This window comes from Oncorhynchus mykiss, chromosome 8 (genome assembly GCF_057628025.1).
Source record: "Oncorhynchus mykiss isolate SJ-2025 chromosome 8, ASM5762802v1, whole genome shotgun sequence".
Lineage (NCBI taxonomy): Eukaryota > Metazoa > Chordata > Actinopteri > Salmoniformes > Salmonidae > Oncorhynchus > Oncorhynchus mykiss.
The window spans coordinates 47,385,948-47,402,897 of NC_143029.1; the positions used below are offsets into that span (position 1 = coordinate 47,385,948).

At 41.5% G+C, this 16,950-nt stretch overlaps 2 protein-coding genes across 3 annotated transcripts in view; one reads left to right on the plus strand and one right to left on the minus strand.

Annotated features, from left to right (window-relative positions):
• Positions 1 to 2,774, minus strand: part of tmeff1a (transmembrane protein with EGF-like and two follistatin-like domains 1a) — a 78,404-nt gene extending 75,630 nt beyond the window's left edge. The window contains exon 1 of one of the 2 annotated variants that reach the window (XM_021612636.3): positions 1,953 to 2,774. In XM_021612636.3, coding sequence (XP_021468311.1) covers positions 1,953 to 2,106 — 154 coding nt within the window. In that variant the 5' untranslated portion in view covers positions 2,107 to 2,774. The remainder of the gene's footprint in view (positions 1 to 1,952) is intronic. The other variant, XM_021612637.3, reaches the window with a different exon arrangement.
• The window catches only part of slc39a6 (solute carrier family 39 member 6), a 164,886-nt gene that overhangs the window by 109,993 nt on the left and 37,943 nt on the right, over positions 1 to 16,950 (plus strand). The gene's annotated exons all lie outside the window — the stretch shown is intronic.

A 16,950-nucleotide genomic window follows, 5' to 3' on the forward strand; every position in this document is an offset into this window, starting at 1 on the left:
CATTGGATGGTGCCCTTAGTGATTGTGTCCTTGCTGGATTGACAAAAAAACTATTTAAAAAAGAATTTTGATGAGTTAATAAATAATTAAAATGGGCTTCTTCTGTAGGAACAGGTCTATAATCGATCCCTGCGGGACACCCTTTGTTATGTCCAGAAATCCTGATTTAACACCAGCAGTAAACAACACTTGTAACACTGTGTTCCGTCCTTTAAATCATTTTGAAACCAGCTACACACAGCCTGGTCCAGGACAATAATGAAAGCCTCTGAATAAGTAATGAGTGATCCACAGTCTCAATAAAAAGGACCGGACAGTGTTTCATTTAAAACCAAAGAAGTAGCAGAGATGGCGTTATGACCTGGTCTGAAACCTGACTGGTGTACATTTAGAATACAATTCGTAGTTAAAAGGGATCTAAGTTGAGTATTTACCAATGATTTTAGAATATTTGCTCGGTAAGAGAGCTTGGGAATGAGGCAATTGTTATTTAGGTAATATGGGTCACAAATATTCACTAGAAGTTGACTGAATTTCCATTGAGCCAAATGGAGGCTGGGAGAGGAAACTCAATGACTGGGGTCAATTAAACCACCATTGCTATCAAATAAAAAGCCTACAGAGCTAAATGCTAATTAAAAGCATCACTTATCAATTTTTTCTCAGTAATGATGCCAGAGACTGAGACAACTTGCTTAGGCAGGGAAGTATAGGAATTTCCACACTTCAGTGCATTAACTTTCCAAAATGTTGACGGATCACCAGTAGAGTCTGAGATAGAACTAGAAAGTAGCTTGATTTATCTTTCTTAATTGAGGAAGTACATCTATTTCTCAATTGCCTGAAATGCTACCAATCAGCACCAGCAGTCCATTTTCCTCATAATTCCCTTTACTTGTGTACTTACTGACAACAATAAACATCCTGACATACATTCTGTGGCACAAACTACAAAATATTAAACTCTTCCATTAATAGCACTAGTTCCTCCAGAGCTTTCTTCCTACTTTTTCTGGACAATTCCCATTATAATGTTGGTCTATAAACCACTGCTTTGCTCTCAGAAGATTGCTTGGGCTAAAACCTCTGTTAATACTCTGTTGTAATGAAATTCTACGATTAATACAAATATAGTTTTGAAACAAATGTAATTGATTTGGACACGAGGCCTAGGGTGTTAGCTGGGAGTGTATTACTATGCATAGGCTAGCTGCAACTGCATTATGTGCCGCAATGAATAAGTTGTTTAGTTTGGGTAGTGAAATAGAACATCTCATTTGCCTTTACTGATATGGCATTTTGTTCCATTTATGTGTGGTCGCTTGGAAAGAGTGAAGAATTAGGTTCACAGTTCATCGGTCTATGATGAAAATGCTTAATGTTTAATGTGATGGGAAAAGGCAATTCTGAGGTTCATGAATAAAACATGTATACCAGGTTATTCCAACACTCTCCAGTGAGTTAGCTACAGTAGAGTCCTCTTTAAATCTCCATGCACGAGAAGAAAAAGACAATCTTCCTCTTAAATTGTTAATATATAACAGAACGGATGTTCCAGCATAGGCTAACGGCAGGAGCTGCTGTGCATTTTTTTTTTCTACATGAAAAGGTTGATGACAGAATTGAGATAGAGGGACACAAGCTGGCCAGGGCGGTGTTCCATTCTTAGATTATTTCCAATATGCTACACCTGAGTGACAGGCATTAGGCTACATATCTGACAGTTGAAATAGGACATAATCTCCGCGTTTTTAGATGAGCTATTCAATGGCCCCTTCCTAGGTATACAGAGAGCAACATTTACTAACCTACTAGGGGAGCGCATTGAAACTCAAGGTATTTCTTATCCGAGACATGTTTGAATAGGATATTTAAACAGTGTGACACCATTCACAACCCGTGCGTAAACATAAGCAAAATATACGGCAGCATCATATTTTGAGCACCCTTACCTGTGCAGTCTTTTCCTTTCCCTTTGCATTCGCCACTTTGTAGGTAGGATGCCAATGATCCAGGCAATGAAGCGATAGCCACGAAGCAGAGGAACGCCAAGGAATAACCAGCCAAAGGTCCGGGCAACCTACCAGGTCGCAAGCTTCCAACCATGATGAAAAGGATGGAGACGATAACCAAACAAGGCTACTGTCACAGAATGTATCCAAAATTAAGTCAGTTCGACAACTTGACGAAAATATTGATGGGTAAATTGTGTTGAATGAAAGAACACAGCATAGAAGCAAGGATGCATGCACGAAGGAACACGCACAATGACAACGGGACGCGATGCAAAAATAATATAGCGGTATTCTTAGATGCAGAGCACACAATTCTGAAGGCTCTTTACTCCAAATAAACGAGGTGGTCATCTATGAAACCTCGGTGGCTGACGAAATTCCCCAAGACGACAACAGAAGCAGCAACAGCATCCTCGTAGTCCGTCCTTCCAACACGCTCTGGGTCGTTTTATGATTTATCTGACGCCCCGGATTTAACACCGAGGCAAATCCCTCCTTTCAAAACAACACCTCGCTTGAATCTTCCTTTGAATCAATGTAAGCTGTCCTACACTCCCGGTACGTTTCCGTTCATAAAACCAAATCTGGTTTCAATAACCGGGAATTAAAGAGAAAAGGCGCCGGATGCGAAACAGCCACAGCAGCTACAACAAAGAGATTTTGAGAGAATAGTCACGTGAGAGGATGCCCCCCTTCCTAGCCCTTTTGGGTGAACTATCCCTTTAATAGCTCTCCTGTATGTCCCTACTCATTGGCAGTGAACAGCTAAAACAGATGTGAAATCTCTACTCTGGGAAGGGATTTTTCACTGTTTCGTATTGGGTGCCTGCAGTGAACAACTTGAAGAAAATGATGGGCTGCAAGTCTTATTTTCTTCTGTTTGTTCATGTTGTTCCCACACCACATTTGCAGTGAAGGGTGATTTTCACAGTGTGTTGAAGACAGTCTTGGGTAAGAGTACACTTTTACAGGCTGACTACATGGTCCACGGCACGTGCGCGAGCATGGCAAAATAATTAAGAAATCTATGTTAAACAATTATTGCACCCACACTGCTCGCACACGCCATCGAGCGTCTGCGTTGCCAAGGGCTAACAGACTGACCACAACGCTTGCATCACGTGCGCGAGCGTTGCAAAATAAATGTAGAAATCTATGTTATTCAATTATTGCACCCACACAGCTCGCGAGCGCCAACGAATGTCTGCGTTGCCAAGGGCTAAAATAGAAGTCTGTTCTATTTCTGACGCAGATCTCACTGCAAGTCCTGCCTCTCCCATCTCCTCATTGGTTTATAGAAGCAGGTACCCACGTGCCATCTCCTCAATGGTTATACCCACGTGGGTGACCTTAAGACAAACAAGGTCAGTGGCGGTAATGCACCTAATTTATGAAAGTTGCCAATCGCAATATAAAGTCAAGAGAAGAAAAGCCTGGAAGGAAGAGAGATGACTAGAAACGATTCGGTTGACTGTTTTATGTGTGGATTAATTGGAGGAGTAGAGGACCTTGTGCATTTCAGGTAAAATAACACCTCAATGTTTATATCCCAGGACAAATTAGCTAGCAACAGCAAGGTAGCTAAATAGGACAAATTAGCTTGCAAGTGCAAGCTAACTAGCTAAATTGCCATACATTTTTTATGCTTTTCGGCCTGTCCCCAAAATAATACAATTGGTTCAGAGTTTTGATATTTTAACCTGCGTGTCGTGATCTTGTTTGGTTTGGGGGGACAAAATAGATTTATGCGCGATGGTGCACGAGAGCAGCCGGTTTGGGTTCCGTGTTAGGTAAAAAGGTGCTATCTATGTCACGCCCTGATCTGTTTCACCTGTGATTGTCTCCACCCCCTCCAGATGTTGCTTACTATCCCCGGTGTATTTATGCCTGTGTTTGCTGTCTCTCTGTGCCAGTTCGTCTTGTTTGTCAAGTCAACCAGCGTTTTTGTGTCTCAGCGCCAGCTTTTCCCAATCTCTCTTTTCTCACCCTCTGGGTTTTGACCCTTGCCTGTCCTGACTCTGAGCCCGCCTGCCTGAGCACTCTGTCTGCCCCTGACCTCGAGCGTGCCTATCGTCCTGTACTGTTTGGACTCTGACCTTGTTTATGAACTCTCGCCTGTACCCAACCTGCCTTTTGCCTACCCCTTTTGTTATAATAAATATCGGAGCTCAACCATCTACCTCCTGTGTCTGCATTTGGGTCTCACCTTGTGCCCTTATAATCTAGAACTTAAAAGGGTTCTTCGGCTGTCCCCATAGGAGAACCCTTTGAAGAATCCTTGTTGGTTCCAGGTAAAACTCTTTTGGTTCCATGTAGAATCCTTTCCACAGATGGTTCCTTTCCACAGGTGGTTCTACATTGAACCCAATTTTTGTTTTACCCAAGACCAAAAATTGTTTACCTACACCCAGAAAGGGTTCTCCTATGGGGGCAGCCGAAAGAACGCTTCGGAATCATTTTTTCTAAGAGTATAATTTCACTGTCTCTCCACCCCTACAGCAGTAAGTGAACTGGTCATGGCTGGTAGGGTTTTTCCCTGAGTTATCACAATTTTTGTTCATCCATTTTTCATCAATTTTTCACATTTTTCCACGGTACTTCACTGTTTTCCCCAATTCCTCTCTCCAAATTCAAAAGTGAACACCAATTTATACTATTTTCACATTTCCTTGTCTATTTTCCAGTGTAATAGCTTTAAAGTAATGCTTTTCTCCATATTTCACCATCCCACAACAGTGAGTGGCATTGCCTGCAATCCTTGGGTAGCATTTTACATTTTCAAAGCCTACAGCTCCTCGGTACTGCTGCCGTTTTCCCCCATCGATTCTCTCTGCCTCAATCCAACCATGCTGAACAGCAGAATGATACATTAGGCTATGCGAACCTCTCAAAGGTATACAGTGTATCCTTGGCGACGGGCATTTATTGTGCTGAGTGTAAAAGGCCATGAATGAAGCGTGGAATCCGCAGATTCTCTGGGTCCCTCTCTGCCCAGGATAACGGTTTTAATGTAGCGTAAGGGGATACTGTGTGGATTGCAGGGGCTAAATGGATAAAGCCATCAGCAAATCAGCAATGCTAATACCATTAACATCCAACTAATTGGCTTACTACATTTGTGCAGGATTGGCAGAGATGTTGTCTGTCCACAATGTTATTCAGAAGTTTTAGGTAAAATCCTATTGAGGTGAGGTTTGTTGGGCTATACAACATGAATGGTAACATGAATGACATGACAAACACCCAACACAATACTGACGACTCCTAATTATCATATCACAATTCTCAAGCAACATAATTGGTAAATCCCAGCATCAGTGAAATCTCCCCCATTAAAGTACAAGTGCCAGCAACATTAAGTGCTAAAAGACCTATGACAGAGGATACCAGACTCCTGTACACAATGCAAGAATTTTGCTAGGATTCTAGCGACAACGCATTATGGCAGCATACTGTGTAAGACTAGAGGCCCTACTACCGGGCATAGGGAATCTGAAGTGGGCAGTGGGCCTTATCCATCCTAGCGTGCAAGGTCTAATTCACTCCCACCATCTGCACCACCAGGCCTTCCTCTTCCAATCCCAGCAGACCACCAGTGAGCTGGGATAATCCCGAGCCATCATGGAGTACCGGTGGTAGGAGTTTAACCCTCAAGTTAATCAGCCCAAGCCCTTGAAAGGTGTCCCGCTGGTGGACCCCCTAATGCTTACAATACTGTAACATAGGAATCACCCCCTTCAGGCTTCAACTTGAACCATTATGTTAAGACTACTTCAGCTATGCTTATACAGATAACAATGGGAAGATAGCACTAATGCATACTCTATTGCAGCCATTCTGGGGCTATACTTTGCAGTAGAGGAGTTAACCCTAAATCCTTTGGACTATTTTTAGAGATTCTAAATCTTAGGTATATTGGTATTTTGTCCCCAGATGAAGTTTCAAGTTTTATTAGTCGTATGTATGTATGCATAGTAACATCGTCCAACGAAATGCTTACTTACAGGTTCCTTCGACAATGCAACAATAAGAAATAATATAAGATAGGAATATGAACATAAAGTAAATACATTTTTTAGCACAAGGATAATACAGGAAGACACAATTTATAGTCCAATATTTACATGTGTATTGGGGAATGGGGGGTGGGGGGGTAAGTGTATAAATTGAGCAGTATAATAAGAGTCTGGTAGCAGCAGTTGTGATGTGTGTGCATGAGTGTGTGCATGTGTCCTAAGGTGCAAACAATCAGAGCACGTGGTCAGGCCAGTTCCAGTGTTCAGCAGTCTGATGGCTTGTAGATAGAAACTTTATCTGAGCCTGTTGGAATCAGATCTCATGCTTCGATACCGTCTGCACAAGGATAGGTCGTTGATGCTGCTGCGTGCCTTCCTCAGGCACCGTTTTGAGTAGATGTCCTGGATGGGTGGTAGCACGGTCCTAGTGATGTACTGGGCTGTCTTCACCACCCACTGAAGGGCCTTGCGGTCGTAGCCGGAGCAATTCCCGACCGGGCAGTGATGGTCAGGATGCTCTCAATGGTGCTGTTACATCTGCGCCTGCCAGGCCCTCTACTGTTCATTCTGTTTCCCTAACCTGCTGCCACTCCCCTGGTGCTCATTCCCTGTGTGTGTGTGTGTGTGTGTGTGTGTGTGTGTGTGTGTGTGTGTGTGTGTGTGTGTGTGTGCGTGCGTGTCTGTGTGTGTGATTGTGTGGGTGGAGACAGGTGTGCTGGAGGCAGAGCAGATCCCCATCAGCTGCAACCTGTTCCATAATCAAGAACATTACAAATTGTTAGCCCAGCTACTTCCACACTGCCATATCGTAACCCCCCCACTCTACTGCTTCCTTGGATTCCTCTCCAGACCTGCTTACCCAGCCACAACTCTCCAGCCTCAGCACCTGGCTCCCTGCAACCCGCCCGAGCTTTCCTTGGCAAGCACCCCATTTTCCCCGTTTTTAAATACAGTGCCTTGCGAAAGTATTCGGCCCCCTTGAACTTTGCGACCTTTTGCCACATTCCAGGCTTCAAACATAAAGATATAAAACTGTATTTCTTTGTGAAGCATCAACAACAAGTGGGACACAATCATGAAGTGGAACGACATTTATTGGATATTTCAAACTTTTTTAACAAATAAAAAACTGAAAAATTGGGCGTGCAAAATTATTCAGCCCCCTTAAGTTAATACTTTGTAGCGCCACCTTTTGCTGCGATTACAGCTGTAAGTCACTTGGGGTATGTCTCTATCAGTTTTGCACATCGAGAGACTGACATTTTTTCCCATTCCTCCTTGCAAAACACCTCGAGCTCAGTGAGGTTGGATGGAGAGCATTTGTGAACAGCAGTTTTCAGTTCTTTCCAAAGATTCTCGATTGGATTCAGGTCTGGACTTTGACTTGGCCATTCTAACACCTGGATATGTTTATTTTTGAACCATTCCATTGTAGATTTTGCTTTATGTTTTGGATCATTGTCTTGTTGGAAGACAAATCTCCGTCCCATTCTCAGGTCTTTTGCAGACTCCATCAGGTTTTCTTCATGGAATGGTCCTGTATTTGGCTCCATCCATCTTCCCATCAATTTTAACCATCTTCCCTGTCCCTGCTGAAGAAAAGCAGGCCCAAACCATGATGATGCCACCACCATGTTTGACAGTGGGGATGGTGTGTTCAGGGTGATGCGATGTGTTGCTTTTACGCCAAACATAACGTCTTGCATTGTTGCCAAAAAGTTCAATTTTGGTTTCATCTGACCAGAGCACCTTCTTCCACATGTTTGGTGTGTCTCCCAGGTGGCTTTTGGCAAACTTTAAACAACACTTTTTATGGATATCTTTAAGAAATGGCTTTCTTCTTGCCACTCTTCCATAAAGGCCAGATTTGCAATATACGACTGATTGTTGTCCTATGAACAGAGATAATTTTGCACGCCCAATTTTTCAGTTTTTGATTTGTTAAAAAAGTTTGAAATATCCAATAAATGTCGTTCCACTTCATGATTGTGTCCCACTTGTTGTTGATTCTTCACAAAAAAATACAGTTTTATATCTTTATGTTTGAAGCCTGAAATGTGGCAAAAGGTCGCAAAGTTCAAGGGGGCCGAATACTTTCGCAAGGCACTGTAAATACCTTGCTTACCTTATCCCAGTCTCCTCGTATGAGTCTGCTCTTGGGTTAACCTGCTCCGCGTAACAGTACGATCTGGCCAAAGATATGAACCCAGCAGACACAGATCCTCTCCACCAAACCCTCGCCGGCCGAGGCTCCTAGCTCGAGGAACATGACCACGCCCTGAAAACCCTTCTGGCGCACTTCAAGGACATTTCATGGAGCCTTTCAGACCTGCAGGGCCGAACCTTTGCACAGAGCTCTTAACCAACCCAGAGTCCCTCTTCTCTACCCTGTGAGTCATTTGTTCTGGCCCCCGAGCATTACAATGGCCACCTCGGAGCTTGCAAAGCCTTTTTGGTACAATGCTCACTAGTATACGAGCAACAGCCCTACGCTTATGCTCGAGAATGGGCCAAGATTTCCTTCCTGATCGGCAGCCTCCTGGAGCAGCACTTTCCTGGGCCATGGTGGTGTGGGAGAGACAGTCCTCCATCTGCTCCTCCTACTCCAGCTTCACAGACGAGATGAGGAGAGTCTTCAGCAGTTTATTAGGCTACAGATTAAATAGATGATGAACTTCACAGGGTGGTGAAAGTGCAAGGTGATGAGCTTGATACTCCTTTCCAATAAATATTGAGGGTCTTATTCTGGTGACATGATGTACCATGCTTGGCTGCTGTTTGACAAATATAAATAATAATCTCAATGTAGACAGCCTACCCCCAATGTATCTTCCAGCTGTTAGCTAGAGCGCATGTGTCAAAACTAGAGTGGGAACATTTGCTATATGACGCAACAGTTTTTGTGACAAAACCCATCAGTAGAGTTGGAAATGCGATGGAAAGCCATTTAACTTGTATTTTTCATTCGGCACATAGGAATTTAACGGCAAAAGTTATTTTTATGTGCATTATGTCACCACGCACAGGCTTTTATCAACAAAAGGTTAGTTTGATGGAAACACATCTCTGGTGGGAAAATACGCATGTTGTTTTATGCAGATTTTAAAATATTCACATGAAAATCTGAAGTAAATTGGATGGAAACCTAGTTATTGATCAAAATCAAATCCAATTTTATTGGTCACATACACATATTTAGCAGATGTTATTGGGGGCGTAGCTAAATGCTTGTGTTCCTAGCTCCAACAGTGCAGTAGTATCTAACAATTCACAACAATACACACAAATCTAAAAGTAAAGAAAGGAATTAAGAAATATCAATATTAGGATGAGCAATGTCAGAGTGGCATTGACTAAAATACAGTAGAATAGAATACAGTATATACATATGAGATGAGTAAAGCAGTATGTAAACATTAGTTGGAAGAACTGACTAAATTAAATAATGTGAGATTTTTTAGATGACATAACATTTGAGGACACAACTTAAGGGCCAATGTATTTTCAATGTTTTGTTCACCTACACAAAGCTGGCCAACTTTTTCCCTCTCTTTCTGGCTGCCCTCCCACTTCCCTTCTAAGTTCAAGTTTGTTTATTTGTCATATACACATAATTTACATGGAGGACACAGTGCAATTAAATGCTTACTTGAAGGTTAACCTCTCGACAATGCAACAGAAATAGAAAAAGTAAGTAGCCAAGTGAATAAAAACAAAAGCTCAATGGGTCGTTTTGTTTTTTTACAAATAGTTACATAGCCTATATGGAAATAACATACAGGTGTCAAACATATTTACTTGCAGAATGGAATAGGCTATAAGACCTTAAAGCAGCAATCAGCAGTAGAAACAATAACAAAGCAGTCACCCCACCCCTGGTTCTGTAAAAAGCTGAGGGGTGGCTTTGGATAAATGTATTCACTCTCAAATTCATAGACTGGGCTATGGATACAAGGATTGACCATCCATGATATCAACACTATAGTTTAACCATGTTTTGAGGCTATAGTGTTTGTTTACATTTTCTTTATAACAAACATTGGAGGAACAAATGCTTATATTTTGGGTTCTGATGGGGTACGACTGTTGAAATAAGCTCATGAGGCATTTATAAGTAATATTCTATAAGAATCAATGGTTACATATCATTACTTTATACTTACTGTAAGTCTAAAAATGGATGTAGCAACTGCTGATAGTCCCTTTAATTTTAAACAGGGTTCAATATAATATTGGAGTAAAATTCAGCTTCAGTCCACTGGGTGTCACTGGGTTACTGTCAGAAGATAATGCTTCAGTCAGAATAACGTTCTCTCCTTTCTTTGGTCTCAGCTAGCTAGCCAGCCAGTAGCTACCGAAGAGGCTAGCCAGCCAAGCTAGCTACAGAAATGAAACCCATCAAATTCACTCGCTGGAAATAAACACTTCATAATATCATGGCTTATATTAGCATCCTTAGCTTGCCCATTCCCTAAATATACTGTTAAATTACTCTGACTGACATCCAATAGTTTAAGGACGCTGAACACTAACGCTAGCTTATTAGCAATAGCCAACCCTTATGCTGATGGGAGACTAGCTTGTTTGCCAACACCAACCCTGCACACACCTGTGGCTAACTCTGCTGCACTTTGACTTTCTGGCTGTTCTGTCCTCTCCACCTCATTCACTGCTTCCTCACCCTGCTCAACCTGGTCACTTTTTTGTGCCACTCTTTTGGAATAAATTCCCAATATCCAGACAATGACTGAGTGACAGGCGTTTTGCTGTCATCAGACAGGTAGGGGTGGGAGAGGGGTCAAGAGACGTGCATTGTGAAATCTAGACCAATCACAGCAGGCACTCTGTCGCTCCAGGGGCTTCTTGCAGTGCCTGCTAGTGCCCAGCACAGTCTAATGTATTGTTTATTTTTGTCATAACAAAATGTCAGTAATGCTGCATAGTGCAAATGATGGGCGTTTATGGAAACTCTTATCAGACTGAAATGTTTAAAAAAATAAAATATAAAAAAAGGTTCGGGGCTGGATAAAAAACGTGGCCTAACGATGCCACTGGTAGATATGATTTCCTACAATTTCAAGATTCAAGGCAGTTTTGCTAGATTCATAACAGTTTTATGAGTCATTATGTGTTGGCCATGAGAGGAAAAGGAAGAGCAATATTTACAAACCCTCAAGTTCTGATTACATGCATGTTTGATTACTGAAATTAATTAAATTGAGACTAAGCGTTAATGATGTTTAGCCTCACACTCTTAGTAGTTGTGGAAGTTGGCCCGATACTGCTGTTAAGTTTTTGCATCACTGACTAACTGTAATGACCCAACCATGTTTTAATAAGTCAATAACAGCCCCAAACATAAAATGAAAATTAACTATAAAATGATGTGCAAGTTCATACACTATAACAAAACATAAAATATTGAAGACCTACATAAATTATTAATGAATCCATTTAATCTGCCCATCAAAATCTTTGGCACATAAATGTGTCATAGGCTAAATTACCCAGATACGACATTGGCACTGAAATATATTGTACAAGGTAAGAAAATTATGACATTATGGCTACTAGGGTAAAAGTAGGACAAGTTACCAATGTCTGTACAAAGTGTTAATTTTGTTACATTAAATATTTCACATTCGAAAATATGCAGAGTGGTCACTAGCTTGCACAGCCACAAAGTCATAAATCTGATTTTAATTTTTTTTTTTTTAAATTTAATTTAAACTAATTTTAGATTTCATGAATTTTGACAATACAGCCAATTTTGACTTTGCAACTGCCCATCTAGCGGATATCACTCAGTTCTGCCTTCGGTGAATGATTTACGGCAATAAACGTCAACCTGCCTCCCATCACCCCAACAAAAAAAATAACTTAGGTAATTGAGCGTAAGAAAATTTAAAAAACGCATTTTAATGTAACCCCAGACAGCTGGTTGCCAGTTTTGATTGAACATATCCCCTGTCTCTCTATTGTGACTGGCAAAGGTGACCGTTGCTCATCGTAACAGACCTTAGGTAAAACCCAGTGTGGTCAAGCCCCTGTCTGCATGTTTGCCTTGTATTACCCACAGATGGATTCATCCAGTATGACCAGTCATTCAATATCTCATCGCAAAAAAAGATAAAATCAATGACCCACTTTGGGGTATCAGGTAAACAAGAAGGAAATTGAAAGTGTACGAGACACACTAGTGGAGATAACAGATTTTTGGCATGGGATGTCATATTGATGTCATTTCTGGTTGAAATCTGAGAAATCTTTTATATAGTGTTATCAGTGAGGGATGTTGATTCATTGATGTAGCGCTTGTCTACCAACTCAAAGCACTTGAAATAGTAAGGGGGAAACTCACCTCATTCACCAATGTGTGGCACCTGGGTAATGCACGGCAACCCTCTTTGTGCCAGAACACTCACCACACATAAGCTATCAAGTAGAATATGCCAATTAGAAATGAGGGGGATGATTAGGTGGCCATGATGGAATGGGGCCAGGGTGGGAATTTAACACCCCTACTCTTTTTTTTTTTGTGTGTGTGGGGGTTGGGGGGGGGGGGGGGGGGGGGTATATCAGCTTTAATATTGCAGCTAGATCAATGTAATTGTCTGCATCATTTCCAATCCCACAAATATAAGCACTAGTCAAAAGTTTGGACACACCTTCTCATTCAGGGGTTTTTCTTTATTTGAATTATTTTCTACATTGTGGAAACTATGAAATAACACATATGGAATCATGTAGTAACCAAAAAGTGTTAAACATATCAAAATATATTTTAGATTCTTCAAAGTAACCACCCTTTGCCTTGATGACAGTTTTGCACACCCTTGGCATTCTCTCAACCAGCTTCACCTGGAATGCCTTTCTTGAAGAAGTTTCCACATATGCTGAGCACTTGTTTGCTGCTTTTTCTTCACTCTGCTATCCAACTCATCCCAAACCATCTCAATTGGGTTGAGGTCAGGTGAATGTAGAGGCCAGGTCATCTGAATGCAGCACTCATCACTCTGAATGCAGCACCCCCACACCATCACACCTCCTCCTCCATCCCTCATGTGGGAACCAAACATGCGGAGATCATCCGTTCACCTACTCTGCAGTCCCACAAATCTCACATTTGGACTCATCAGACCAAAGGACAAATTTCCACCGGTCTAATGTCCATTGCTCTTGTTTCTTGGCCCAAACAAGTCTCTTCTTATTATTGGTGTCCTTTAGTAGGGGTTTCTTTGCCCGATTCACAGTCTCCTCTGAACAGTTGATGTTGAGCTTACTACGGTACATGATTCCATATGTATTATGTCATAGTTTTGATGTCCTCACTACTATTTTACAATGTATTTGTCATAACTCTCCTGTGAAGATCTTAAGGATCAGGTTACAGTGGATCCGCACTACAGCTCCCTCTCTCTCAAGCAGAGGTGGAGGGCTGCTTTATGGTGGTCATAAAATACTCTGCTTCTGGGCTCTGTAATATTTGAGATTGGAATGAGACTGTGGAAATCAGAGAGACACTTGGACATCAAAGGTTGAATAATTGAACAGCATTTCTGTATTCCAAGCAGTTGGAGTGGTCTGTGGACACATAAGGAACAGTCATGTCGAGTTTGGTAACCTCATGAAGGACAGGAGACACACATTACTGTTTCTTTGTTTGTATACACTTCTCAATTATGGGGTTTGCATCTGAATGTTGTATAAAATAAACGATTAAGTATAAGAATACTTTTGGAAAGATAACAATGTGATCTTAGTCTTCTAAATGAGACTTGTTTTTCATAGTAACTTAAGATAAGTCAGTGGCCACGTCTCCGTGATAGATTATAACAAGATACAACTACGAAAGACTTTGATCTCTGGTGGACAACCAAAGACTTTCTGTCGGCAATCTATCCAGCAGACGGACCGGCGATTGTAGAGAGGGACAACAAAGGCATTAACTCGTGAATATGTAAATTGCAATTATATTTTGAATGAGCGGTTGTTCATGTGCAAAGTATTAGCATTCCCATGAGTGTAGCATTTGACTGTATGTACGGAGGTCCACTGAGTTTCCCGCTCTTGAGCTGGCCCCACCCCTTTCCTTTGTCTACCAAGCATTCATATCGGCTTAGGCCACTAGGGACTTTCAGTGTATCATGTCAGTAACCAATGTATAACTATTGTGTCTGTGTTTATGCAATTCTGTGATTGATTAGTTAGTTAGAAAATAAATAATTAAGCCAATTTGCATATTGCTGATTCATGATTTATGATGCTAGGGTTCGTGCAGATATCCAAGGGTTTGCAACGTTCAGGAACGAGACTGATGAGGTAATAATACATTAATATAAGACTGTAATCGATAAGATAATAAAATATCTGAAGACTCTAGACTTGCAACTCTATAAACAGCATTTTCCCGTGGTGCCTCGACTTCCTATTTATTACTCTTCCGTGATTCATTTAATCACAGAATAATTACACATAGGGAATTGATTTGATAATATAACAGTCTTCACATTTAATGACAGCATACGCTATGAAAAATTAAATAGTAAAACTAAAGAAAAACCCTTGAATGAGTAGTTGTGTCCAAACTTTTGACTGGTACTGTGTATAAAATATATAGATTTTTAAATATATTTTCCTTTATTATTTTCCCCCAACCCCACCACCCCTGGCAATTTTAGCATGTAAATCTTGGTGGGGGAAAAAATCAGGTGGGATGTATGCCAGAAAAGCCACTGCACAACACATTATTGCACTATAACGGTGACAAACGGTACCCACAAATGGCCTACAGAAAGCTGTCCCAACAGCAGTCCGAACACCTTACCACTGCTACACCTGGCTATCAGAGGAGCCTTGTCTGGCAGCGAAATAGTTCATTCAGCCTCATTTACTGCCTGTAAAAACAACATACAGTGCCTTGCGAAAGTATTCGGCCCCCTTGAACTTTGCGACCTTTTGCCACATTTCAGGCTTCAAACATAAAGATATAAAACTGTATTTTTTTGTGAATAATCAACAACAAGTGGGACACAATCATGAAGTGGAACAACATTTATTGGATATTTCAAACTTTTTTAACAAATCAAAAACTGAAAAATTGGGCGTGCAAAATTATTCAGCCCCTTTACTTTCAGTGCAGCAAACTCTCTCCAGAAGTTCAGTGAGGATCTCTGAATGATCCAATGTTGACCTAAATGACTAATGATGATAAATACAATCCACCTGTGTGTAATCAAGTCTCCGTATAAATGCACCTGCACTGTGATAGTCTCAGAGGTCCGTTAAAAGCGCAGAGAGCATCATGAAGAACAAGGAACACACCAGGCAGGTCCGAGATACTGTTGTGAAGAAGTTTAAAGCCGGATTTGGATACAAAAATATTTCCCAAGCTTTAAACATCCCAAGGAGCACTGTGCAAGCGATAATTTTGAAATGGAAGGAGTATCAGATCACTGCAAATCTACCAAGACCTGGCCGTCCCTCTAAACGTTCAGCTCATACAAGGAGAAGACTGATCAGAGATGCAGCCAAGAGGCCCATGATCACTCTGGATGAACTGCAGAGATCTACAGCTGAGGTGGGAGACTCTGTCCATAGGACAACAATCAGTCGTATATTGCACAAATCTGGCCTTGATGGAAGAGTGGCAAGAAGAAAGACATTTCTTAAAGATATCCATAAAAAGTGTCATTTAAAGTTTGCCACAAGCCACCTGGGAGACACACCAAACATGTGGAAGAAGGTGCTCTGGTCAGATGAAACCAAAATTGAACTTTTTAGCAACAATGCAAAACGTTATGTTTGGCGTAAAAGCAACACAGCTCATCACCCTGAACACACCATACCCACTGTCAAACATGGTGGTGGCAGCATCATGGTTTGGGCCTGCTTTTCTTCAGCAGGGACAGGGAAGATGGTTAAAAGTGATGGTAAGATGGATGGAGCCAAATACAGGACCATTCTGGAAGAAAACCTGATGGTGTCTGCAAAAGACCTGAGACTGGGACGGAGATTTGTCTTCCAACAAGACAATGATCCAAAACATAAAGCAAAATCTACAATGGAATGGTTAAAAAATAAACATATCCAGGTGTTAGAATGGCCAAGTCAAAGTCCAGACCTGAATCCAATCGAGAATCTGTGGAAAGAACTGAAAACTGCTGTTCACAAATGCTCTCCATCCAACCTCACTGAGCTCGAGCTGTTTTGCAAGGAGGAATGGGAAAAAATTTCAGTCTCTCGATGTGCAAAACTGATAGAGACATATCCCAAGCGACTTACAGCTGTAATCGCAGCAAAAGGTGGCGCTACAAAGTATTAACTTAAGGGGGCTGAATAATTTTGCACGCCCAATTTTTCAGTTTTTGATTTGTTAAAAAAGTTTGAAATATCCAATAAATGTCGTTCCACTTCATGATTGTGTCCCACTTGTTGTTGATTCTTCACAAAAAAATACAGTTTTATATCTTTATGTTTGAAGCCTGAAATGTGGCAAAAGGTCGCAAAGTTCAAGGGGTCCGAATACTTTCGCAAGGCACTGTATTTAGTATATATTTTTAATATCAACTTCCATCTACGGTCTGAACATACTCTCCTGCAACCCGCCTCACCCAATGTGGTATGGATCTGCTATTTTTTTAATACTTTAGAACCGGAACCCCCATCAGCAGCTACCCAGCTAACTAGCTCCTAGCTAGTAGTCAGTTAGCCCCTGCTAGCAGTCATCACCATCAACTCGGATATCAGCCAGCCTCAACCCAGTCAATTCCTGCCAGTCTGCACATCTCGATATAAACCCAGAGCATATCGGACTGCTCTTTCTCTACCACATCTACGGATTCCTACCACAAGCTCTGAACCTTTACACCGGATCATCGCAGCTAGCTCGCTGCTATCCGAGTTGTTACTCCTGGCTA